The sequence below is a fragment of the Melanotaenia boesemani genome, chromosome 15 (assembly GCF_017639745.1).
Source record: "Melanotaenia boesemani isolate fMelBoe1 chromosome 15, fMelBoe1.pri, whole genome shotgun sequence".
Classification (NCBI taxonomy): Eukaryota; Metazoa; Chordata; class Actinopteri; order Atheriniformes; family Melanotaeniidae; genus Melanotaenia; species Melanotaenia boesemani.
Window position 1 is genome coordinate 1,225,322 of NC_055696.1, and position 25,656 is coordinate 1,250,977.

The following is a 25,656-nucleotide window of genomic DNA, read 5'->3' on the forward strand; positions in this document are numbered from 1 at the left end:
TTTGTATTTGTTTATATTTTTGCTGTTTAAATTATTTATTTATATATTTAACTATGTCTTTTATCAGATTTAGTCATCAAGTTACTTAATGTTGTTTGCCACGAGACACCAGCCTGTAAAATATTATTGAAAAATAATTGAGAAGAGCATCCTCTGGTTCACTGACAACCTGTCCAGGGTCTAGTCTCCAGCCCACCCTCACGACCCTGCAGCAGGTATAGAAAATAGATGGATGGATCCTCTGGTCTATAAAATTCCTGAGTGGCAGTTGAAAGGATGGATATATGGACAAGTACATTACAAAAGGACCTAACTATTACTCTTCCTGAAGCCCTTTCAGCATATAAAAGCATTTATTTTAAATGTCTGTGCATGAAAGATCATTGCATCAGGATTTAGCTGTACTGACTACATACATGATCAAGTTTGAGTTGAAGAACACAAACGAATTATTCTTGTTTCACCTATTTGACTGAGACAGATGTTACAGACTGAGATCACCTGCTCACGTTGCACAAACAATAGTATAATTTAATGTAATTGAACAAAAGTTAATCACACCTTGTCGTTGTCTTTATTTATTTCTCTGTTTGTGTGTGCTTGAGTGTGAGCTTGCATGCATTAATCTGTGTGCTTGTACAGTAAACATACATGACTCAACAACAGCGTATCAGAGAGGCTGGAACAAAAGGAGGAAAGACACGCAACTGGAGTCAAATGACAAGCACAACATTTACAGTCTTTAAGACACCACTGAGAGGGATTTATGTCATCTGGAGGAAGTAGGTGACAAAGTGGAGATCTTTGACTTTCAAACACAAATTAAAGAGACTAATTTGATTCTAAAAGCATTGTGAAAGCACCTGCAACATTACGGGACATACTGACATAGCCAAGCCTTCAGTGGGTCCAAAAATCTCCAGATTAGGATTATTACAACTCTCTAAATTAAATAATTAGCTTTTAGTGTTGGTGACTTCCTGTTCCCCTCAAAGAAAAGACCACTTTTCAACATTTTCTAAGGAAACTGTGCTAATAATATGGGTAAATTACACTAAATGTGACAGAACATCTATTCATACTCTTCTACTGCAGCTAAGCTGTTAGGCGTTGTAATTTAGGAAAAAAAGTAGTACAATCTAAACACATACTCAAAGAGTTTGATAATTCATTGCTTTGTAGATACTAAACTTATTCATTATACACAGACTTTCACAAATAGATCATTTAGGAATCCCTCCCACTCTTCTTTCTTCTCAGTTTATGACAGTGCAGTTTTGATTGACATGCAGGACGGGACCACACCAGGTGTCCGACTCCTCTGACCACGGCCACTCTACGACTTCACATCCTGCTTCTTTTTCTGGAATTTCCTGAACTGAGACTGGATGGCCACGGCAGCCTTCTGCGTTTCTGGATCTTCCATGTCGATGTCAAAGTCCTGGGGGAGTTTGTTCTTCTTTTCATCTGTGGAAAGGTGAGAGGAAAGGTTCAGAGGCAAAGGGGTTAGCAAGACGAGGTTCCTTAGTCTCTCCAGGACGGAGAATTTATGTTGTTATTGTTAATATTTCATCTGTTTTTTGCCCATTGCATGAATGACGGCTGCCATTTATAACCCACTTCTGATTGGCAGTGACTAATCTAATAGTCTGATATCATACATAAAACTATAGAAAGCACATTCTCATAAAGAAATGTTGCTTGCTTCTAAGATGTGACCACTAAATGACTGCAAGGTCATTTCACTATAGTTGCCTAACCACTTTACATAATCTGCATTCATCATGGGATGCATAATCAACGAGGCCTGTTTTTTCTGCCTCCTGTCTGAAATGACATACCAAAATAACTAAAGTATGTCTTCATGGCCATCCCACAGTGATGAGACAGACTCTTTGTAATCAGCTATCTCTCTGTTCATATGACATTTTGTTTGTGAGGTTTGCTTGAAGTGGAGAAAATAGCAGAGGCTCTAAAGTAGACTTTTTGTTACCTTCCCATATAATGGCTTGGGGTTTGAATTGTGTTTTGTTTTGATGTCAGTGCTTGTAGTCTCCTTGAGCTGAGGGTCTCCTTGTCATTTCAGTGTACTATATGTTGGGATTAGTGCTTCCTAGCCTGAGCAAAGATCTTCTGTACTGCATAAATCTCATGCTACCTCCGATACAAGTAGCGCTCATCAAGAGAGGGTCAAACAAAAAGCATCTTCCTAAATGTTGCAGCTCGCGTATGTCTTCATCTCTTAGGATATCCACACCAAGTAGCACCTCATTTTGAGCCACATGCTGCTTTCCTCCAATCCTCAACATCTCTCTCTCTTTATAAGAGGAAACAATAATGTCTTTTAATGATCTGAACCACCCATCAGTTGCCTAGACCTCCTTTATCCTGCTCAAGATCACAGGGGGACCCATAGCCAATTCCTGCTGTCACTGGACAAGACTTGAAGAACTTGGACTATTGAGGAGCTACGCTACAGACTGACAAGAAAAATGATCATTCATGCTCATGCTGTCAGTCCTGTGTTTGGACAATAAAAGAAAAAAATGCATAGGCACATGGAGGGCATGTACCTCCACTTGTGATTCAAATCAGGACCCTTTTAACTGTAAACCAGCAGGGATTGCCTACTGCACCTCCATACGATCAAACTGCAGCCAGCACCATGGGAATGACGTGTAGATGAGGATTGCACTATAAGGCAAGCTTTTTTTGTTCCTTAACTTAAACTTCAAAGAATATAACATATGTGAGGATATTCCTGCATGTTCCAGATAACCTCAAAATGATAATAAATAGAGCTAAATATATGAGTAAAAACAGGCCTGCTATTTGAAAGACTTAAAATATATTTGAGAATGTGTGTGTGTAGAGGTAAGGCCCTGCCTCCACACTATGAGGAAAGTTTTTGTCTTTTCATTGCTGTGATATTCCTGTGATCATGCCTAAGCTCAGACTCCAGCTAGATGTTTTTGAGCTAAGTTCAGAGCTGTCTGAGAGGATTCTCAGAAGCTTTATGAAAACGGCCCCAAGAGAGAGATAGCCAAATGCCAAGCTGAAGGCTTCAAAGTGGCAGTGCACAAACCAATAGGTCACATCCCTGTAGTCTGTGATTGTGTTCACTAAACCATAACGACCTCATTACTGCCCTCTGAGACCAGAGTTTACATAACAGCCACTGACAACCACCAGACAAATAAGTAATGCTTCTCTTTGTACTTAAAAACTTGATTTAGTTTTTCCTTTTAGAGAAGTTTTTGTTGTAGAGATGCAGACTAGTTTGTGTAGCATCACAGACCGTGACTGAGTAATGCATGGCCACTTGCAGAGTCGACCGAGAGAAACATGCAGGGATCAAATACATCCATTTAATCAAAAATGGAAATACACAGATATGACTAGTTTTAGTCTATGAATCTTTTGTTGGATAGGACACATGCTCCCAAGCCTTTAAACTCCTGTTTACCATAAATCAGGGATCACCAACTCAGGCCTCAGGGGCCACTGTCCTGGTGTCAAGTTATGTCAAACCTGTTATTCACCCATTAATTTGAGTCAGGTGTACTGCAAAAGGGAAACTTCTAAAACTTGCAGACAATAACAGTTGAGAACCAGAGTTGGTGATCCCTGCCATAAATACATAAAAACTCTCCCAGTAACATGGTGATATCATACACTAATGATTATGGGATCTTCAAAGTTGTTACAATTTGATGTTTAGGAGCATTTTTCTGAAACTGTCTCATCATTTTTAGACATCTTTGTTGCAGCTTGTTAAGCCTCTGCTCATCTTTACATCTTTACATGCTCATTTTATACCCAGTCATGCTACAGATCTGCTGCCAGTTAATATAGATGTGAAATGTTCCTGCACCTGAGTTGCTGCCATCAAACTCAAAATGAGCTAATATTTTCCATGAAATGGTAAAATGTCCCATTTTCAACCTCTGATGTGTTGTCTATGTTCTGTTGGGAATAAAATATGGATTATGAGTTTTGTAAATAACTTAATTCTATTTCTTTATTTACTTTTTAGACAGTATCCCAGTTTTTTAGGAATTGGGGCTGTAGATAGAAGAATGTGTCTAACATTTTTCATATTTAAAATATTAAAGCATCTTTTAGTTTGTACAGACTGCTTTGCAGATTCACATTTCCTCATCCTATTATTAAAAGTCTCTGAGTTTATTTAATACTAAATTTGAGGAGCTTTGTGCATCACTCAGAGATGCTAAACTCACTCAATTACAAAACCCAATAAATTAGGTGAGGATATTCCACTGCAGACTTAGCAGGCAGGGCTTTTGTTCTGTTGCTGTGTTAGAGGAGAGATGTTACTCATGTTAGATATAATCACCATGCATGCCTGGCATTCAATAAAAGATCAGTGCAAAGTCCCAGATATGGACAAGCATAGCAAAATCAGAGAACTGTTCTTCACAGTCCAATAGAGAAAACCCCCTTAAGCTTTCATGAATTACACTTTCCATCCTCAAGATTTTATTATTCATAATGTAATAATAACATTCTGTGTGAAGAGAATAAGATGAAATTTAATTTAACTAGATAAATCTAAATCGCAGACATCATCAGACGGAGAAAGATGTCATTCTGTGTGCTTTAGTGGCCAAACAGAGAGCGTGCACGGAGGTCTAAGCCCATCCGTGGCTGCTAAAACATGCAGAGGATGTAATTATAACAAGTTAGAAGATTCTGAATCATGGGACATGGCTTCAGACCTCATCGCATCCCTGCTCATTCGCCCACTAATGACACTAGGTCAGTTGTTTATTTAAGTATTGAAGTCATCATCATCATGCAGTGCAGAGCTCCATGCATGCCGGTGCTGACCTGCTGTGGGCTGGTGAAGGCATGAGCTCTAGCGTTAACTTAGATTTTTTCCAAGTGACCTACTTACGTTTAGATGGAGCCTTTTGTTGACCTGGCAGCCCTTGGATGACAATAAAGACAAATATTCTTAAATACACATCTCACACACACAATCTCTTTGATAACAGTTGTGGTAGTACATTGTGCTCCTGCATGACTGAATCAAACTGCCACAAAGGATGATGGGATTATATCCATGCAAGATTTGTGAAAGGTCATGTTTAAATTGGTTCCTGTGAGACTTGAAACATTTTAAGGCTATCTGGATAGTGGCAGATGAAGGTCTGGTCAGATGAATGCTGTGGAGCACATGCCTTCAAATATTACACCAAGCATGTTAACCCCAACATGAATTAGTGACTAACGGGAGTGAAAACTTTTTTATGCCGACATTGTAGCTGTACTGTTTTGCCACATTTGGTTGCATTATTGCAAAGATTCTTCTGAGTATATTTTTTAAATAGGTTTGATAATCATCAGTGTCACCAAGATATTTGATAGAAATACTGGGGATTTATCAGACTTCACTTTGATAATGTACCAACCCATGATCGCTCACAGCTCCTGATGTAATGATGCTTGGTCGAGAGCAAGGTTTTCTGAGTTGGTAACGTAACCAGGTAGTTACCAGGACTCGCCGCGGTGGCAACAGGGATGGTGAAGGTTTCTGCATTTAATTTATTCTGTTGTGGTGGTCATTGTTTACCAAGGGTGTTCTAATTCCTACCCTAATCCAAGCAAACTTAGCACAATCAAAATTTGATTTTGTCTATTATTTTTCCTTTAATAAAACCAACTGGTGTTGTGTTATACATTGTTGGGAAGCCTGATTAGCTACCTTTACACTGAGGTGTAACTTGTAAGGACTGTTCTTGTGTGGAATGAACAGCACAGCTAAACGTGTTTAATGATCTCATATTTTCAGAATCTGGGACCTCACTCCATCCTCCAGGATGACAACGTTCTCCTCCAAAGAGCCAGCTCCCATTTAAAATAAATTCATAAAATTAATAAATTCATAAAAATCTTGTACAGTTAAATTAAATGCATTTTTTAATTGTTCAAAACATTTCATATTTTCATTTTCAAAAAGCTGTCCAATGTCTACCAATCCCTTCTCTTTCCATTTCCGGAATCCCCCTTCCCTTGAAGGTGGAAAGTCTGGGTTTGAGGTTATTTTAGTGGCCCTAAAAATTGAAGTAGACATATTTAGCTTCCTTTTAACTGTTTCCCATATTGTCAATGTTCCTTTAACCCATTTGTTTGTAATTTTTAAATTTTTTTGAGTTTTCTTTGTTAGAAATGCTAATGTTTCTAATGGTATCTTAGGGCATGAATTTTGTTTAATTTCCCTCCATCCAGTCTCATCATCTTTATCTAGCCACACTTTTAGAGCTTGTAACTGTGATGCCCAGGGGCGCCGTATGGGGGGGAAAAGTTAGGAAGATTCCAAGGGCCCACGACTTGATAGGGGCCCATTGAGATATAAAAATATATAAGAAAATTATTAAGCATTATCTAGAAATAATAGCTATTTTTTCAAGTATAATGAGAAAATGTAGCAGTAAAATAAATTGCCACTCTGTTCTAACTTATTTTGCAGTAGTAAAATGATAAAAAAAAAATTGTTATTGACGGCCACCTCCATAAAAGTAAATGGTTTGGTCCTGGCTGTAATAGCGCATCAGTTTGAATGAACCTGTCGGAAGCATCGAATATTAAAAATGCAGCGAGGGAAAAATAAGTCGGGTTTTCAAAAAAGGAGAGAGCGAAAGGAGCGAAATGAAAGACAGAAGAGAGGATGCCAATATGTGACCCATTTTTTCACCAAGAAAGGTGAGGTTGAGATTAACCTGTTGCTCATAAGCTAGCTACCTACAAGCTAATTTAGTCCGCTCCCTCTGAGGTCAGAGGCATCGCCTGGATGATGCCTAGTGATGCGCGAGCCGACGGTTCGCGAGTTACCTTGGAAAAATAAAAACGACCCGTGTTTGTGTATTTTTTATCTTTAATGAAACCAAGCCTCTTTAGCGTTTATAGTAAACTCATCGTATGTCTGTACATAATCCAGTGGGCGAGTAGCCTGTTTAATCCACAAAGCTCACAGGGTTGACACGTCACAAACTTTCACAACAAGACCAGGCAAGATGAAAATGCGACAGACCTCAGAGGGAGTACATTTTTGTAAGATATCGATATTAAATTAGTTTTCCTTTCCTTACCCCTTCAACATATTAAAACAGATGAGCCAGCAGCAGCCCCATCTCCACATAACCCGTCCCCCACCTGTCCCAATGAAGAAGGTGAGCAATGTTCAAAGAGTTATATTGAAACTAAGCAGTGATGTTGAGTGCATCCTTAAACAGATTTTATCCTTGTTGAATAATATGATGTGGTGGGTGGAAAGAAGAAAAAAAAAAAAAAAAAAAAATATATATATATATATATATATATATATATATATATATATATATATACCGTATATTGTATATAAAAGAAAAAAATGGCATAGGGCCCCGTATGAGTATGTATGTGTATATATATATATATATATATATATAATGTGTGTGTATATATATATGTGTGTGTATATATATATATATATATTTAAATATATATATAATATACACACACACACACTCATACGGGGGCCCTATGCCATTATCTTTCATAGGGCCCAGATTTCCTGGCGGCACCCCTGGTGATGCCCAATAGTATATCTTTATATTGGGTAAATTTAAACCACCCTTTTCTTTAGGGCTTTGAAGTAATGTACACCTTACTCTTGGTTTTTGTGTCTCCAAATAAATTTTGATATAATTGTGTCTATTTTTTAAACGTTTCATTTGAGAGCAGAATAGGAAGAGACTAAAACAAAACAATAACCTTAAACATTCATCCTTATCACTTCTATTTGTCCCATTAATGTCAGGGGGACTATATCCCATCTAATCAAATCTTTACTAATTTCATCTATTACCTTTATATAATTAGCTGCAAATAGATGTGATGGTTTTAGTGTAATAGTAATGCCCAAGTATCTAAATTCCTCTTCTGTCCACTTAAATTTAACTTTTTCTTTTATGTCTGATGGACATTTCCCTGAAATAACCATAGCTACTGACTTTGATTCATTGTTTACATAACCCGAGATATTCCCATATTCAAGCAAAATGTTTATTTACGGTTGGTATCGTTATGGCAGGATCTCTTATGTATAAGAGAATATCATCAGCACACAGTGATATTTTTGATTCTACACATCCTTCATCCTGAATTCCCTTTATGTTTGAGTCTTGCCTGATGTTTTCAGCAAGAGGTTTAATACTTAAAGCAAATAATAACGGGCTCAAACAATCCCCTTGCCTTACTCCTCTTTTCAGAATCTGGGACTTAACTCCATCCTCCAAGATGACAACATTCTCCTCCAAAGAGCCAGGGTCATCATAAAGTACCTCTAGAATTTGGGAGTGGAGGGAAAGGCCAGACCTCAGCCCAATTAAACACTTGTGGGATCAGCTGTACGTGCCACAGAGACCATACCACACTAACTTTATTTATAAGGCACTTTTATACAACCTCATCTGAAACAAAGTGCTGTACATCAGTTATAACTGACACATCCACACTGGTTGACCTTAACAACTCATGAATGAGGAGTGGGATGCTATCCTACAGCAAAATGTGACCCAGCTGGAGACGAGCATGAGGAGGAGGTAACAAGCTGCTGTGGCTGTGCATGGACCTTCCACATGCTGCTGAGGTTACTGACCATGTAAAATAAATTAACTATAAAAATGGTCAATATGTGTTTGTTTTTTTTTTTCTCTCTTTTTTATTATTGCTGTGGGGGAGTGCAATCATCCAATCCACAAAGAAACTCAGAACAAGAGCGAATACCAACAAGAGAATATTGCAGGTGATTTTGGCCCTTTGTTGGATGGCTCTACCCACCTGTCTCATTCTACAGAAGAATGATCTTTACAAGTTAAACTTTGCTGTTAAGATGACTAATCAGAATTTCCAACATGTTATAATGCAGTGACAGTTGTATCTATTAGGTAAATAATAATAGACCAAACACAAACTCCCTTACTTTTTGTGCTAAGTTTATTTAAAAAGCCTACTCCTAACCAAGTAATTGTTTATGCCTTACCTTAACCTCATAGTTTTATTGCCCATCTTCAAGCATATACTTCCACTGTGTAGTCATAACCAAGGCGTTATACTGTCTAAACTTAACCTTGTATGTTTCCTGCCTTACTTTAACCAAGGTATTTCCATGACAAACTTTGACCTTGAAGTTCCTCTTCTCAAGTCATGGTGATGCAATATAAATTATTTATATATTTATTAGAGTACTTCTCCTTCGAATGTAAGAAATTTCATTAAGACAAAATATGGGAAAAATTGGAAAATGTCAAATGAAGACAGGAACAGAAATCCATTCCAGCGTGGGTCTTTACAGATTATCAGCTGACCCAGGAAGAAAAGAAGGGTGGCATGTGATCTCCTGGTACGTATATGCAATACTTTATGTGCTGAATTGAGGTTATGAAGCCATTTGGCTGTAAATTAAGCTGCTATTAACCTTCTGTATTCTTTGTTTGAGGAGAAAGTTGACTTAAAGGAGTGAAGGAGATAACAGAGATTCCTCTGTGCATTGTGTCGTACTGCCATGAAACATAATTTAGCAACAGTGAGGGCTGAAAAAAGCAATTAAAGGAATTACAGCATCTTTTGGCTGAAGTAAGAAAACCCAGTAGAGTCACACAACCAGTGAATGCAGATTCATGCTGAAATATCACAGCTTACTCAGAGAGGGGATGGCAGCCTGATTCTCATTCGTCGCACCTGAACGGATGATTTGGAAAATCTATTCACTGGTGTTGGGTTCATTAGAAACGAGCCTTTGTTTCTTGCCTACTCTAATTTAGTCCGTTTGGCAGTTTTGCACTTAACAGATTTCGTGAATTTCAAAGGATGTTTCTAAGAGTTGGAAGCCAAATTCAAACCCTTTATAATTTAAGATATGTGAGTTACCAACAATACCATGGCCTAGTTTGTAAATTAGGGGGCTAGTGTTTTTTGTTTTGTTTTGTTTTGTTTTGTTTTGTTTTGTTTTGTTTTGTTTTGTTTTGTTTTGTTTTGTTTTGTTTTGTGTTGTTTTTTTTTTCTTCTTTTTCTTCTTCTTTTGTAAGAATTAACATGATGTCTCAAGGAAACAGCAGCCTACCACTAAACTCTGAGATGAACTCTGATAATTGATCCGGTGTTTCTCTTGTTACCTTTTCTTACCGTCCAGCATTAAATCATCATTATTATTTGAACAGTTGCACATTAATCTGGGTTGTGTACATTCAGTTTCAATAATAGAAACCCATTCAATTAGATCTAAGTTTGAGTGTCGAGCTCATGTCGAGGAGTCCCTGAGCAAGACACTGAACCCCAAATTGCTCCTGATGGGTCGTGGTTAGCGCCTTGCATGGCAGCTTCCACCATCAGTGTGCGAATGTGTGTGTGAATGGGTGAATGTGATGTATAATGTAAAACACTTTGGGTAAATGCGCAGACCATTTAGTATCAAAGGTCAACATGGATTTGGACTTTCAATGCTTACTACCCAAAGTTATCAGGCACTCACCATGAATCTAGTTGTTTGTGTCAATTAGCACAGATTACATTACTTTTTAGAAAACATCATAGATGGAAAATACCTTGGCCAGCAGATGGTTTGCTACTTCCAGTCATTGCTCCAGATGTTTGTCTCTGTAAAAGTAATAGAGAAAACAATATATTTTAAAATGCAGATAAACTTCTCCTGCATCTTGTTTTCTAATTTTCTGCAATGCAGCCATTCAATGCAGAAACAAACCAACAAAATTACTAATACAAAACAAAATGCAGCCATTCTTAATTTTACTTGAATTTTTAATTAATCTTAGACCATATGAACCTAAGAAACGTGATTTCCTATAGTCAGACTAATCAGTATTCCTAATCTTTGAGAGAAAAATTATTTGCTTTTAACCAAAGACAAAACCTACGATTTAGCCTGTTAAAAGCAACAAGTCCTAAAGCCAGACTCTGAGGTGGGATGGATTGTACCTGAACTCTTAGACAGGCTCATTTACACATCTGTGATGACAGAATTCATTCACAGTTCAATGAGATTTTGGAGTAGTGTTTCTCAATCCCTGCATGTTTTGATGTTACCCTGCTCCAACACATCTGATTTACATGAAAAGACCTCCAAAAACTGGTTGTCATGATGACCTTTGCAGGACTGCTTGGTGTGGTTAGATCTGTCACAGCAAGGTTACTGGTGTGAACCTCGGCTGGGCTCTTTCTATGTGGAGTTTGCATGTTTTCTCATATTTGTATTGGTTTTCTCTGGGTAATCCAACTTCTTCACACAGTCCAGAACCTAACCTAAGAAGATGAGTGCACTGTGTTGGTTTTGTAATGGATAACACATAATCCAGTGATCCACATAAGGTGTACTCCACCTCTTGCCTGATAGCAGCAGATATAGAGTCCGGCCAACCCCTCTGAAATCATAGATCGGATTAAGCAGATACTGAAAATAGATGGATGAATTGGAGCAACAGACACCGCCTTCACATCAACACCTTCCTGGGCACTTCCTCCCATTTCTTGACAAAAACAATGCAAATACGCATTGTGCACAAATTATAAGGGTAGGTGAGTGAATGTGAGCTATGTCTGCAGCTCATACTGGTGAATGACAGAAAACGTATGGAAAATTCTAAAAGGAAAGACACAGCAACGTAGACCTCATACTGCTGCATACATTAAAGATCTAGTGTGTAACAAAATCAGAGGTCAATGGCAGAAATTTTTCTTATATCATTAAAATCTGTGTTTCTATCGGTGTGTGATCACTTCACTAAAATAAATTATGTTTTTATTGTCTTAGACTGAGTCATTTATATCCACTTGCTGTGGGTCCACATACATGGCAGCTGCCATATTTGTACCACCGTTTTTTCTATGGTGTCTCTGAATGGACAAATTCTGTTGGTGAAGCAAGAAACAAAAAAAAACTGCAGTACCGGCTTTGTTTGATAGGTTCTATAGCTCAGTTTGGGATGAGTAATGCCTCAAAAGGCACAGAGAATAAGACGGTAGACTTGTACACAATTTGGAAGTAGTTGCCTGTAGTACAGTCATCTCTGCACCTGAGGCCACCGGGTCCACTAGCAGGCCACTGACAGTCCATTTACAATGGTGCTTGGTATTTAAAGTTATTTTTATTCCCATCTTTACCACAAGATGTGAGTAATTATTCCACAGTGTACCTTTAAAATATATTCATATAAAAATGGAACAAACTGAAACACATCGTAATGTCAAGTTTTGTGCAGTGTGAAGAAATGCAAACATTACAAAGAGATAGAAGCATCTACATCTTCATCCCAGCTTTAATAAAATGATCATATCTTAGATTTTGCCCGTCAGGACTAAAGGCTGTAAATCAGCTGCAGAGCCGTGGCCCAACGAACACTTATGCACTTAGACTCATCAGTTGGCGCGCAAAGAGAAAATGGAAGAAGGACAGGCTTCACGTTTCTTTAGAGATGTTAAAAAAATGCCAAGACCCACTTTATATCTAACTTTGTGTCTGAAAAATTTTAGCAAGCCTCAAATTATTTTTTCGAAACTCTTTTGAATCCTTATGATTCCACTTTTCTGACTCCTTCTGTTTTACTGTTATAAAATCTTTTAATGCTGGAGTGAGCGCTGTGGGGTTTTTACCCTTCTTTGCACACCTTATCCTGCTGTTTCACCTGCATCTTCTGCTGTCTTAGAATATTTTAAACTGTCATCATTGTTGGGAAAACTGACCTGCTGGCAGGATGCAGCAGGGCTGTTGGCTCTCTGGACTCATTTACCTGCCCTTTTATTAAAAATCTTGGGATTTTATTTGATTTTAACCTCAAATTTGACAGCAGGTCAGTGCAGTAGTCCAGTCTGGTTTTTATCATCTGAGGCTTATAAGTAAAGTCAAGCCTTATCTTTGTTGTGATGCCCTAGAAATGCTGATTCCCCCTTTTATCTTCTCTAGACTGGACTACTGCACCTCCCTTTATTCTGGGAATGACCAGTCTCTCCTCCACCGTCTACAACTGATCCAAAACTCAGCTGCCCACCTATAAATGTGGGGGCAACAGAATCACATTACTCCAGTAGTGCATTCCCTTCCCTGGCTGCCTCTCTTTTAGATTTTTTTTTTTATTCTACTTTTGACTTTTAAATGTTTAAATGGTCTGGCTCCTTCCTATCTGTCTCTTCTCCTGCACCATCACCGTCTTTGTAGAGCTCTGGGATCAGAAGAACAAAGGTGGTGAGTAGTCCCCCAGACTGGACTCGTGTCTCGGGGAGACAGAGCTTTATCCTCAGTAGCTCCTAAACTCTGGAACGGTCTGCCTCTTTCTGTCAGGTCTGCCAGAGCCCTGAATGAATTGAGATCTTTTTTTAAAAACTCAACTTTTTCCATTGGCTTTTGTCTCCACAGAGCACACTAATTAGGCCAGGCTTTATTTTATTGATGTTTGATGTTTTATTTTGTAATATTATTTTACCGGTGCAGCACTTTGGGTACCACTTAGTATGTAAAAGTGCTAAATAAATAAAGTTGGATTTGATTTAAGAAGTCAAATGCACACTAAACCCAGCTACACTGAACATGCTACAAGATAGTTTCTGGTCTGTGTGCTGGGACTCGGGATGAGATCTGGATCTGGATCTATAATCCATGTTTATCCATTAGAGGCAGCACCTGCCTGTTCATCTCTGACAGCCTGGTGCTGCTCTGCAACATTACAAGATAAACACAGATGCTGTAAAGTTAAGTAAGACAGCATCCAAATGCAGACACACTCCCACCTGTGAGGGAGGATTTACCCGCTGCAACATTCACCACAGATTTCTATGTTTGCAGTAAATTAATCAACATCACTCTGAGCTTAAATCTGCAAGTCACATTTCCCATTTACTGACATGACATGCTTTTATTTATTTATTTATTTATTTATTTATTTACAACAATGGTTATCCACAACGAAAAGCACAGTTCAGACGGTACAGCTGATTTATCTGCCAGCAGAGACCAATGCTTCATCTCACCAAGCTCAACCTGAATTATTAATCCTCTACTTTCAAAGATTTTTAGATGCCAAAGCAGTTTTGATGTGTATGAGTGAAGTGGGAACAAAGCTATGTCCCACTGCACCACCACAAGAACCAGCGGAAGGGAAGAGGAAGGGACACGTGTTTGGCTGCATCGCATCTGTTTTCCTGTTTACAAACCGAAATCAAAGTGACTTAATACCTCTGAGATTACTGGCCCCACGCTGACTTTCATCTGCTTGATGGTGCTCTGGTAATTTAATGGGACAGGAGTGGAGCAAGTGATGGTGCCATACTTCACATCCCAAAAAGAAAACAAAATACACAAGCAACCAGACATCCAGAGCAGAAGTCCAAGAGTGGAGTAACAGCAACGTCTGAGTGATCGTCCCTGTGCTGCATGAAGCTGCAGTACCGAGAAATAAAGACGAATGTCTGATCTGCAACCTGCAGATGCTGCTTCCTTACTTTTCCATATTTAATAATCCTCTCTTATTTGTTCTGTCAGACTTTTTATACTTAAAATACATCCACAGATATGAGAGGAACAAATCTTTTTTCATGCCGGGTCACATTTCCAGTGACTATCAGGGAGCTAAAAAACCTCCCTAAAGCTGCAGTTTCTCTGTTACATAATGAACCTGAGATGGAAACATATTTAAAAGGCTTGAAAGTAACTCATTTTTAAGTGTCTATGCCACATTATGGCCAGACAGATTATTAAAAGTGTATTTGGCAACATTTGTACAATATAAGCCGAATGTTCTTTGTGGTTTTGTAAAATAATTTCATTAATATTTTAGAACTACAACATAAGAACATTTCCATATATCAACTTTCTTCCCTTTTAAATTTTTTATTTCTGCCTGGATACAGTCTGAGCTTATGTAACAGCTACAGTCTGTAACGTGCAGGGGAATAACTCTTCATGCATTACCACATATTCTCCACGGTGTTCCTGTTTTTGCGTAACTTTTTCCTCTCCGGTGGGGGTTTCATCTCTCTAATTTCCAGGCATACTGTGTCTAATAGACCGTGGAAGAAACTGGGAAAGGAAGGGAGCGTTTGCTTCTGTGAATTCATATGAAGATTTACAGGAAGAAATTAGTGAATTGCGATCCAGGCTGTGGCTTCCAGTCACTTTTGCTACTAAGAAGGTTTTATCAGTGTTTGCTTTTTATTTGTGACTCAAGTTGAAATACAGAATAGAAAACAAGAACTAATATATATCAGAAGCTTCAAAGCCTCCTAGATGAATAAGTGTAAACAGCAAAAAGCTCCAGCTGGATATTTTTTGTCACATTAGTGGAAACATTAAAACCTTTACCTCAGCGTTCAGTCAGCCAAATAAAACTAAATACTTCACATTTACTTTTTAAATTACTTGTTAAAACAAATCAGCCAATCACATGGTACAACTCAATACATTTAGTTGTGTAGACATGATCAAGATGGTGTGTAAGTTCAAACTGAGCATCAAAATGAGAAAAAAGGAGGATTTAAGGGACTTTAAGGGATTTTAAGGGACTTTAAGGGACGGTTGTTGGTCTGAGTATTTCAGAAACTCCTTTACTGGGATTTCCACACACAATCATCTCGAGGATTTACAGAGAATGGTCTGAACATAACAACAACAACCCTAACCCCTGTGCTGGTCCGGGTGAAGTTTAAGTCCTCACTAATCAATAAAATGTATCAATAATGTTGATTATGAAGCTGTGGAGAAAGTTCAGTAACAGAGTGCTAATCAATGTCATTAAATCTCTTTCTTGTTTCTCTGGCTTTTCTGCTGCTACCCTGCTTTCCTCTTTTCCCACACTGTCAAAACTTCTACATTAATCATGCCATCACTCCTCTGGTCCACTGGTTTTCCCGCTTTCTCTCTCACCCAGCCAATCAAACGGTTTCCCATCCACTTCTGCTTTTACGTTGTGCACTTGTTATCCTTCCCAGCCTTTTCCCAAAGATGAAGCCTCAACAGTAGTTTGCCTCCTAAAATCCCCCAACCAGCATCTAAGCTGGACCTTTCTTATCATCTGTCTCGTCATGCTCTCTCTCCATTCAACACCAGAGTCTAACCACCTAACTTTATTCTAATTTTTTTGTTTTTGTTTGTTTGTTTTTTGTTTTTTTTTTCCACCAATAAATTTTTGTCAACCTTTTATTTACTCTTTCCTTATTGAACTGAGGCCATGACTGGTGTTTGGACCTAAGCTTGGACAGCATCACTGCACCAAGCAACACATTTGATATAACACACAATGCAGAAGGAGGTCTCTGATGGCTGGCTCAGATGTCTCGGAGATAAAATGGGGTGAAGATTTTCTTTTTTTATCTGAAGTCTTTATTTTGCCCTTTAACAAAATGCAAATAAATAAATGAATAAAATAATTTTGTAAATTTTTCATTTATTACCATGTGATATGTCAAAATTATTCTAGTGCAAAAGGCGTCCACCAGGGGGAAAAAGATGAGTATCAGATTGCATACAACAGGGTTTTAAGTAAAGTTTTTTTTATCATAAAGTGATGCAAAAGGTAACAGAAAGTATGATTCAAACAGTATTAAAGGGTTAACTGGACAAAGTTAATTATCACAAGTTACTTTCGTTTAACCCATAAGAGCCCGACGTTACATATTTGTCACATACAGTTTCTGAGACATTTTTCTTCAATTTAAGGTATAAACTTTGCTTAAAATCCTGTTAAATCTGATACTCATCTTCTGTCCCCTAATAGAAAACCAGAGGCAGAAAACCACATTATAATATTTTTAATGCATCACATGGTAATAAATGGTCGATATCCCCCCAAAAAATGGTAATGTTTTGTTACATTTTGTTAAAGGGCCAAACAAAGACCTCATATTTAAAAAAATTGACTTTTCTTACCATTTTTTCATGGATCGGGCCTTAATGGGTTAAATGCACATGTTGATCCAAATAGTGCCTCTATCTTGATCTTTGTCATTCTGAGGCACTAATAATTTTATATATTCAGTTAACTTTATTCCCCACATATTCTGTTCCACTCTGAATACAAAAGGCCAAGAGGCATCCTAAAGCTGTTGGTTACTGGGACACAGCTTCTTCAGTCTTTGTTTGAGTGAAAATGGCTAACAGTGATTTGAGTGATTTGGACTGATGCAAGCTGGCATCAGCTGTCGGTGTAGCACATCAGGACTTGCGTGACTGTCCATCTTTTACTAACTCTCACACCTGTCAGCTTGGACCTCAACTTCAAGGCTGCACATGTTCCAGAAGCTGGCAGAGGACACCAGGCAGAGAAGCAGCCTGTGATAGATATGATTAATACTGGCAAAGTGTACTGGTGTACATAATTAAAAAAGGCTGAAGGAAAGGCAGAGGGAAAAAGTTTGTAGCATGTTTAGATGGAGTGGAATGAGATTTCAGATGGCAGCTCAGGTTAAAAAGTGGGCACATCATGAAAAGAAGATGAAATTAAAGGCTTGAACAAATGCAGCCAATTTAAGAGTTTTGAAGGGTGATTTGAAAGATGAAATTTAGCTCTGCTAATCCTCTCAGACAAAATTCTGAACTTTGAGGACACTTTAATAAAATTTGGGAGCAGTCATAGGTGAATATTTTGAATCTAAGCCAAGGAACAGGCAGCAGGAGCACGCTGAGATCTCTTTGGGTTAAAAAAAAAGGGAGTAATGTAGAAATAAACCAGAGCTGTCCATTTGTTAAAGCTGAAATATTCAGCATTGTCTCAGATCATCCAGCATATGAAGGAATGCCTGTAATGATCCTGGAGTTTATTTTTCCCATTAATCACTTTCCACTCGCACCACAGATGGAGGCTTCCTTATCAAACCCTGGTAGGTTTTTGGTTTTTGGTTTTTTATCATGAATTTTTAAGGGTTCAAGACATAAACAGAAAGATCAGCTACTACAAAAGGAAATGTTGCATACCTGTCATGGAGATAGAGAATATGTGAAAAGTCTGCAGAGTTCTGGGATCTCATTTATTACCTGCACATATCCACAAACTAGCGCCTGAGAGATGCATGTCCCACTACTGCCACAAAAATCTAAGACTTATACAAACAAACTTCAATGCATTCATTTGTCTTTTGACCCATGTGAACAAACATCTTAAAAAGATTGAGGAAATGAAATATAAAATGAATAACTAAACTCTCGTATCCACAGAACAGGATTGATTCATAAATACATGTGCTTTTTAAAGATTTGTCGTCATCTGTATGTGATGCTCATATTTCCATATTGATTGATTTCCTAATCTGGCATGAAGGGTTAGCATGTACATAGAAGGAAATTGTAAAATAAATAAAATAAATAATAACCTAGCCAGTGTGTGCGTGAGGTGGCTATTTTTGGTTCTCATGGCAGCTTGGACTCCCCAGAGAGACTCAGTTCTGCACTCAGGATCCATTAACAATTTAACAAGGAAAAAGCAAAAGTAGGTCACAGATAGCTCATCCCAGCACCATCGCTGTTCCCTAGCAGCTTCCCCAGCACCAGACCGGAAACAGGGATGACAGCATGGAAGAGTGACACTGCTGATGGATGACTGACAGGACGAGCTGTTCTTATCAAATCTGTCCAAATCCGACCTTCTTTTAGAGAACCTTTTTCAGTTTGACTCATTTTATTTGTTTTTATATTTTCACTGTAGAGAATTATGTCACACTGAGATATTTACAGCTCAAATACAACCAAGTTAAAAATAGATCCATTATGTGTGATCTAAAACAGAAACTTCTTATGACATCAAAAATCCCAGAGGAGACGAGGAGTCTGCAGCCAGCAGCAGACCCGAACATCTTTACACTGTTATTCTCCTAAAGACATAACTGGCAGCAAAGATACAGTAAGTTTAATCATAACTGTTATCATAATATTTATTTATTTATTTATTTATTTGTTTATTTATTTATTTATTTATTTATTTATTTATTTATTTATTTGTTTATTTATTTATTTATTTATTTATTTATTTATTTATTTGTTTGTTTGTTTGTTTATTTATTTACGTGATCTTCTAGACGAAGACAGTTGTGAACTCTTACACAACACACACTCGCTGAACCACTTTTTATACATTTTGAACTTTTCCTCCTTTAGACGTTTGTTCATTTTCTTTCCTTTCACTTGTTTTTCAGGTCTTTTCTTCGTCTTGCGTTTTGTTAAATTTTACAAAGATATTATTTGAAAATGGGTGTAATGCAGGCAGCAGCTAAACACCAGCAAGTACACTAAAAGATCTTAAATTTACTACGTTTAGCATTTTAGCTTAGCAAGGTTGTAAGCTAATAGACTAAAGAGCAACTGAGGTGGGTTTTTTGTGTCTGTAGCTTTTATATTGTTGTGAGCTGCAAGACTGGGAGCTTGTTTCCTTGTGATAAATGTTCATGGATGAAAATGTACGTTTTAATTCATTTTTATTTTAAACAGATACATATTTAATCTCCACAGCATGTGGTGGAAATACTGGGTTTCATCAATCGACTGATAAATTTACTGATTGTCATCACTTTTTATGTCAGGTGTTCATATGTTTGATTGCACTGAGTCAGCTGGTCTGAAGTGTGGTATGAGATGGAATATAAAGGCTAAGGGTTTTCACTTTATGGGAAAAAATCTTTCATTTCCCTGAGAAATGAAGTGGGCTAAAGCGATCTTTGGCTTGTTGAGAAAAGCTGATAATACTCTTGTAGAACTGATCCCATTTTGCCAGTTTGAGTGTGACCTGCTGCCTTCTCTTCTGTCTTCAATCACTAACTTTTGTCCATTTCTATGTGCAAAGCTTGAGAGAAGCTTTGACAGCCGTGGAGGACTGGTTTCATGTGAATACAGCAAAGCCTGCTGATAATTTCGATTGATAACAGATTAAATCAATGTAATCTCTGTCCATTAGTGGGATTGGGTTAGTATACGCTTCATGTATTCACCCCAGTGATAAATATTTTTGGAGCTAAAGTTTTTTTTTTTTTGTTTTTTTCTAATTATGAATTTGGTCCAGATTTCAATCCCTTTATTAATCTTAAGTCACCAAAATTACTTTTAAGGAAAACCTTTTTCCCTCACTCAGCTTGAACCTTTTTTCCACTGATCAGCAGCTTTTAACACTCTTATCTCATTAATTTAATAAAAAGGACGCTGCTCCTCTTTGGATGATGAAACAAATGGCTTTGCCAAGTAGCCGCCATAGCTGCCACTCTCAGTGTAATTAAGGTTGGGGAGGCAGGTGATCGCAGCAGGAGACCTCTCAAATGTTGAAGCACTTAGTGAAGGACCAGCCGTCTGTAAAACAGGATTTTCCTTTAATACTGCAAATGAGCAATCTTCAAAAAAATTGATGTTCAGACAAATTTTAAACAGATGACTAAGGATTAGAAATTTAATTATTTCCATACTGTGCAGTTCCATCCATAAACAAATCAGCACATGAACACAGCGTGCTGCAATTTAACTGCAGAGGAATGAAAGAAACAACACATAAAAATCAGATTTCCTTTCATGACTACAATGTCATTTAATATGGTCAGCTGTCCATTTAAAGCATAGAACAAAATTTGATACCAAACATTATTTAATGAACACTAACTGAGTTATATCTGAACACTGTGGAATAAATACATTTTATTGCAGGCTGTGCATTAATTTGCCATCTTACCAACAACTTGTACTCCAACAATTGTTTAATGATATTTGGAAAAGGAAAGAAGCGAGTTGTTACACATATTCAGAATCAGAGCGGAAATGTTAATGATGTTGGACCTTGGAGCTCTGGGCCAACATACTGTAAAATTTCTTTCTATTACTGCAAAGCTAGTGGGTCCTGGCCCTCAGGACCCACTAGCCTCCATGTTTTAGAGGTAACAACACACCTGAATGAAATGAATGGCTTGTTTACAGGATTTGGAAGAACTTACAAATCTAATTAAACTGAATCAGGTGTGTTGGAGTAGGAACATACCTAAGACATGCATGGCAGTGGGTCCTGAGGACCTGGATGAAAATGAGACACAAGATATTCAAACCTGATCTATGCTCTACAAAATGCCAAACTGGTACTTTGAAACTACAGACAGACGGGAGATGTTTGAAGGATGTGCACCTTTCCCACCTGAGTCACCAGGCGTCTTTGTGTTGTACCGTATAGGTGCACCTCCTGGTGAGAATCTGAGGTTTGAAAGAAATCCAAATTTTTATTTGAAATCTTCAAAGTGGAGCAGGACATCTAACGGAACCACAAATCTGGCTGAGGTCTCTTCACTGAGTGCCATTTAATTAGAGTTCAGTTGAGCAACCTGAGGCTTAAGAGAAGAGAAGTAAGTCTCCCAGTCTTCACGAGTGTCGAACAACAAAGCAGCCACTGATGAGACAGAGTTGCACTTAAATAACTCCGTACTTAGTATCTCAGATTTTGGCTTCTGTCAAATTCCTAATGGGAATATGGGAATGGACCAGAGTTGGAAAAGAACCCACACAAACAGATATCTTTGCTTAACGTGTAACAAAAACGACCATGTTTCATCACTATGGTGATTGGCATCATCAAACTTCATGTTTCTGGATGAATCAAACTAAGCAGAAACAAAGCTGTTCCTCTTTTATCATTTTGTATTATTATTATTATTATTATCCTTGTATAAATTTTTGTGTTCAGTAATATGAGCACAAGGCAACATTTGCTAAACGAAGCGTATCTGCTTAGAGAAGCCTCTACATTTATATGAAACGAAAAGGCTTTGAAAGCCAACTAAATCTGGTCTATAATCAAGCAACCTTTCTTTCCCCCGTTCTCTCTCTTCCTGTCTTTCGTCTAGAAGATGACACAAACTGAACGGGTTACATGTCAATTATCCTGATATAAGACTGTCTGAACAGAGGAAAGGATTTGAAAAAATAAAAAAAAGAGGATTGGCATGTGGAGGTTGGGTGGGGCATTGATTTTAATTCAATTATTTATTCAAAGCAGCTTGCTCCTGCCCAAACCTTAGCTCTTTATGGACATATATGAGTCCACCTGACATGAGATGCAACCACATTTCAGACTTTCCCGTCATGTGATGTCTTATTTATACATCAATAAAAAAGTTGACAATATGTCTTAATTGCCAGTGTCTCCATGTAGAAAAAAGACATGACAAGTCTACAAAATGTAATAAAAGATTCATATGGACTGAAGGGACATGTGGTGTTTGCATGTGGTGGGAGAGCTGATCAGGTTATAATAATCACTCGCTGTCATGCCCAGTGATCTTCGGTAGGAAAAGCAGGAGAAAATTTAGAAACAGTCTTAAATATGTCTTTTATGCCTTCAGTCAGTCCAGCTCCTTTGGGTGAACAAACTCGTGATAAGGTCTTACTGGAGTCTGCGCTCATGTGCAAACACTGAGAATGTTTTATGTCTCTGGCTTCACAGCTGAATAATTCAGTGACTGAAAGATGTGCTCTGTCCCAGGGATGATTCTTCCCTCTTCTCTCCTCCTCTCACGTTAGAAGAGACTTGTCACTTCTCCAAAGTCCACGTGCAGGATTTGATCACTCAGACCCATTAAATGATTCAGAGGCATGGAGATCAGTGCTGCCTCTACATCATCCTGCATCTGCTCCAGCAGGACTGGGTTGGAAATCTTAAGTTGAGCTAAATTCACCAGTGAATACATATTTCCTGCTCACCAGGCTGTTCTGACTGATCGTTTAAGAGCTGACATTTGACTCAGACCTGCAGCTCCTTTTAGACTTCAGACATTTTTTTAGTTACTGTCATGAAAACAAAGGACACTGAGTATACACAGCTGGGTTCTGTTTTCAGTAAACATTAATAAATAAATAAAAAGGGGAAACATTATTAATTATATTATTATTATTTTAAAATGGCAACGAAAAAGTAGCAGGAAACATGTTTCATGCACAAAATTTCTATTTTACAAAAGTAAATGTCGATCATTCCAAAGTGAAGCGAAATGAAGCGTTCAGGTATATATATATATATATATATATATATATATATATATATATATATATATATATATATATATATTATTTATTTTCTTTTGTTGCTTATTTATTTATTAAAGTCTTATTCAAAGCAGCTGCATGATGCTCAAGAACAACACGGGGAAGATGGTTTTCAGCGCAAAAAGAAGCACCTACCTCACTCATGGCTGTGTGTCTACGAGGATCCAGCTGTCTGCGATGCGCACCGGCCAAATGGCTAAGGGTAAAGTCCTATCCAAGCTGCGCTCCGCGCGCTCAGGCTGCTTTTATAACCCGCTCAGCCCTGCTGTCCTCAACACATTTCCGTGAAACCAATGAGCACGGGTCTCCGTGTCTCCAGCTCTGCGCTGAGTCCAGCCTTCACCAGTGATACCCAATCATCTACTACGTGTTTGGACTGTTTTCAGCGGAAAAAATATCCAAAACAAGAAGAGAAACCACCCAGTCTGAGTGACTGTGTGATCTTATGTGTGATCAACTGCAAACACCACAATGACTTTTAAGCGTGTTTTCGAGATCACACCAAGTGCAACGTTTAGTTTCACTGGGACTTATTTATTTATTTAGTCATTCTTATTGCTGGTGTAGCCTTGCACGCTGATGTGGTGGTACTGAAAAAATTGAGGGTGTAGTTCCAGTTTCAGTCTGGTTTTAAAACCCCAGCAGAGTCTGCTCTGTTAAGGGCTTTTAGTGGTGTTTTCATGGCAACAGGCTCCAGTGACAGTGTTATACTCAGATCTGCCTTCAACACTGCTGACCATGAGATCCTCATCACTATGGTGGCGCAGTCTGTGGGCATACAGGCTCAGCTCCTCTGTGGCTGCATCCTACTTTTCAGATAGAATTTTTTGTGTCAGATTTTCCACTTAATAAACAAATTGATATGGCAAAATTATACAGACTTTCTAAAATATATTTCTGTATTTATTTTGTATTTGGGCAGTTTTAGTCCTCCATACCTCCTTAGTGTCTCAGGTTGAGTTGCTGATCTACTTTACAGGAGAGCTGAGCTCCCTTTGGTTCAGTCTTAATTCCAACCATGGATACCACTTTGTTCTTATTTGTTATGATCTGTAAATGCAGTTAAATGCCTCTCCTGGGGACTCTGACTGAACACCAAGGAGTCAAAATACTGATGTTTCAGAATAATGTGTGATGAAACTTTGTAAAAAAATTTCTCAAATACTCTTCAGGGAAACAAAGTGGGAAAAAAAGAAAAACTAGGACCCGATAATATCCGTCAAAGGTTTAGACAACCCTATTCATTCACTTTGAGGTGAGTATGGGCTGCGCTGAGTCTACACAGTGAAGTGTGCAGTATTGTTACAATCAAGCTTTAGGAGTGTGACGGCAGTATTTTAGTTTGTGTGTTTTTATTATTTTGAACACATTCTTTCTTTCTTTGTTTTCTTTTACATTTCTCAATCTTAACATGTACATCCAGAAACTTAAGCCTAACTACGCATAAACGAAAGCAAAGTTGAACAAGAAGAGGAAATACTGTGGATCTGATGCCACTCAGTCTGCAGAATATTAACATCTGCAAATCCTTCCCAACTCCTCACAATTTTTATTTATTTATTTATTTTGTTTTGTTTTGTTTTGTTTAGGAATTAGGAGGACAAAGTTTTCCAACAAACTTCCTGCATTAATTATCTGACAACGTGGAGGCTCACTCATTCTGTTGAGTGGGGTTGTGGAATTTTCATTACTAGATGTTTGCCAAATACACCCTCCTCCCTCAGTCTGAGTCACTCAGCTTCACTCCAGCTCACAGTGCAGACCAGTGATCTCTAACAAGGGATGGCCACTTTAAGACCTGCTATTTTCAGTATTACCCCTCTGAATAATCACCTTGATAGATGAGTGTTTATTTTCTTCCTTAGCTGCACCCTGTGGCGACTTGCCTCTCAGTTTTAATTACACAGACATCAAAACACAAATACAACGCACAAACAACTTCTGGGGGGCGTGTCATGTAGTGCATGGAGGGCAGGACTACTAATAGGACCTTGCTCCCACCTCAATATGGTCACTGCACCTCAGTTTTACTTGCAAAAACACACTCACCACAAACAGTCATGAGCGGGGAGGAGGAGGAGGACAATAGGGACACCTCACACCCCTCTTCCCCAGGGCACCACCAGGGGCGGGCAGAGGGAGGTGTGCTGTGGTCTGGGCTCTGCCTCCTCCCCATCCTCTTATTGGGGTTGGGTACCGTTTGGGGTCGATGGTGGCTCATTGGCTTCACTGCTTGTATGGGACCTCCCGGGGAGCGGGGGCGCCTCTTGACTCCTGAGGCCCTGGGGCCTTCACTTGTAGCCGACTGCTGCCAATCTTGGCCCACTGGGACCTGTGCCCCAAGACCGCAGGGATCTCTTTCTTCTTTCCCCTTTGCTTCTTTTTGCTATTTTCCATCTTTTTCTGTCCTCTCCGGTCAGGTACAGCAAGATTACATAGATTCCGTGATTCAAAGTAAATTAATTAATTAATTAATCAGATTATCAAGAGGAGCCTTACCCATAGGCCTCCCCTTGGTAGAGCAAATTTGTTCAGCACGACAAGCAACCAGATTATCATTTTGCTTGCTATGATGCTGGATAGGACAGGTTAAAAAA

General features: G+C 38.4%; 1 protein-coding gene and 1 long non-coding RNA gene across 2 annotated transcripts; one reads left to right on the forward strand and one right to left on the reverse strand.

Annotated features, from left to right (window-relative positions):
- Window positions 1–566: 566 nt before the first annotated feature.
- On the reverse strand, window positions 567–23,364 carry LOC121654507 (calmodulin regulator protein PCP4-like). The gene is made up of 4 exons (XM_042008679.1): window positions 23,195–23,364; window positions 10,608–10,659; window positions 4,919–4,951; window positions 567–1,467 (listed from the first exon to the last, which is right to left on the reverse strand). The coding sequence occupies exons 1-4, from the start codon at window positions 23,201–23,203 to the stop codon at window positions 1,337–1,339; spliced, it is 225 nt and encodes a 74-aa protein (XP_041864613.1). The 5' UTR covers window positions 23,204–23,364; the 3' UTR covers window positions 567–1,336.
- On the forward strand, window positions 6,550–7,596 carry LOC121654508. Its single transcript, XR_006012965.1, has 3 exons — window positions 6,550–6,726; window positions 7,134–7,193; window positions 7,565–7,596. It is a non-coding gene; the product is annotated as an uncharacterized LOC121654508 (long non-coding RNA).
- Window positions 23,365–25,656: the final 2,292 nt, after the last annotated feature.

Excerpts from the sequence above, each read along its gene's own strand:
- LOC121654507 (XM_042008679.1), bottom strand. Across the intron at positions 4,952-10,607 it reads CAAACCATCTGCTGGCCAAG|GGCTGCCAGGTCAACAAAAG; the intron begins GTATTTTCCATC and ends TTGTCATCCAAG. Across the intron at positions 1,468-4,918 it reads ACAAAAGGCTCCATCTAAAC|ATGAAAAGAAGAACAAACTC; the intron begins GTAAGTAGGTCA and ends ACCTTTCCACAG.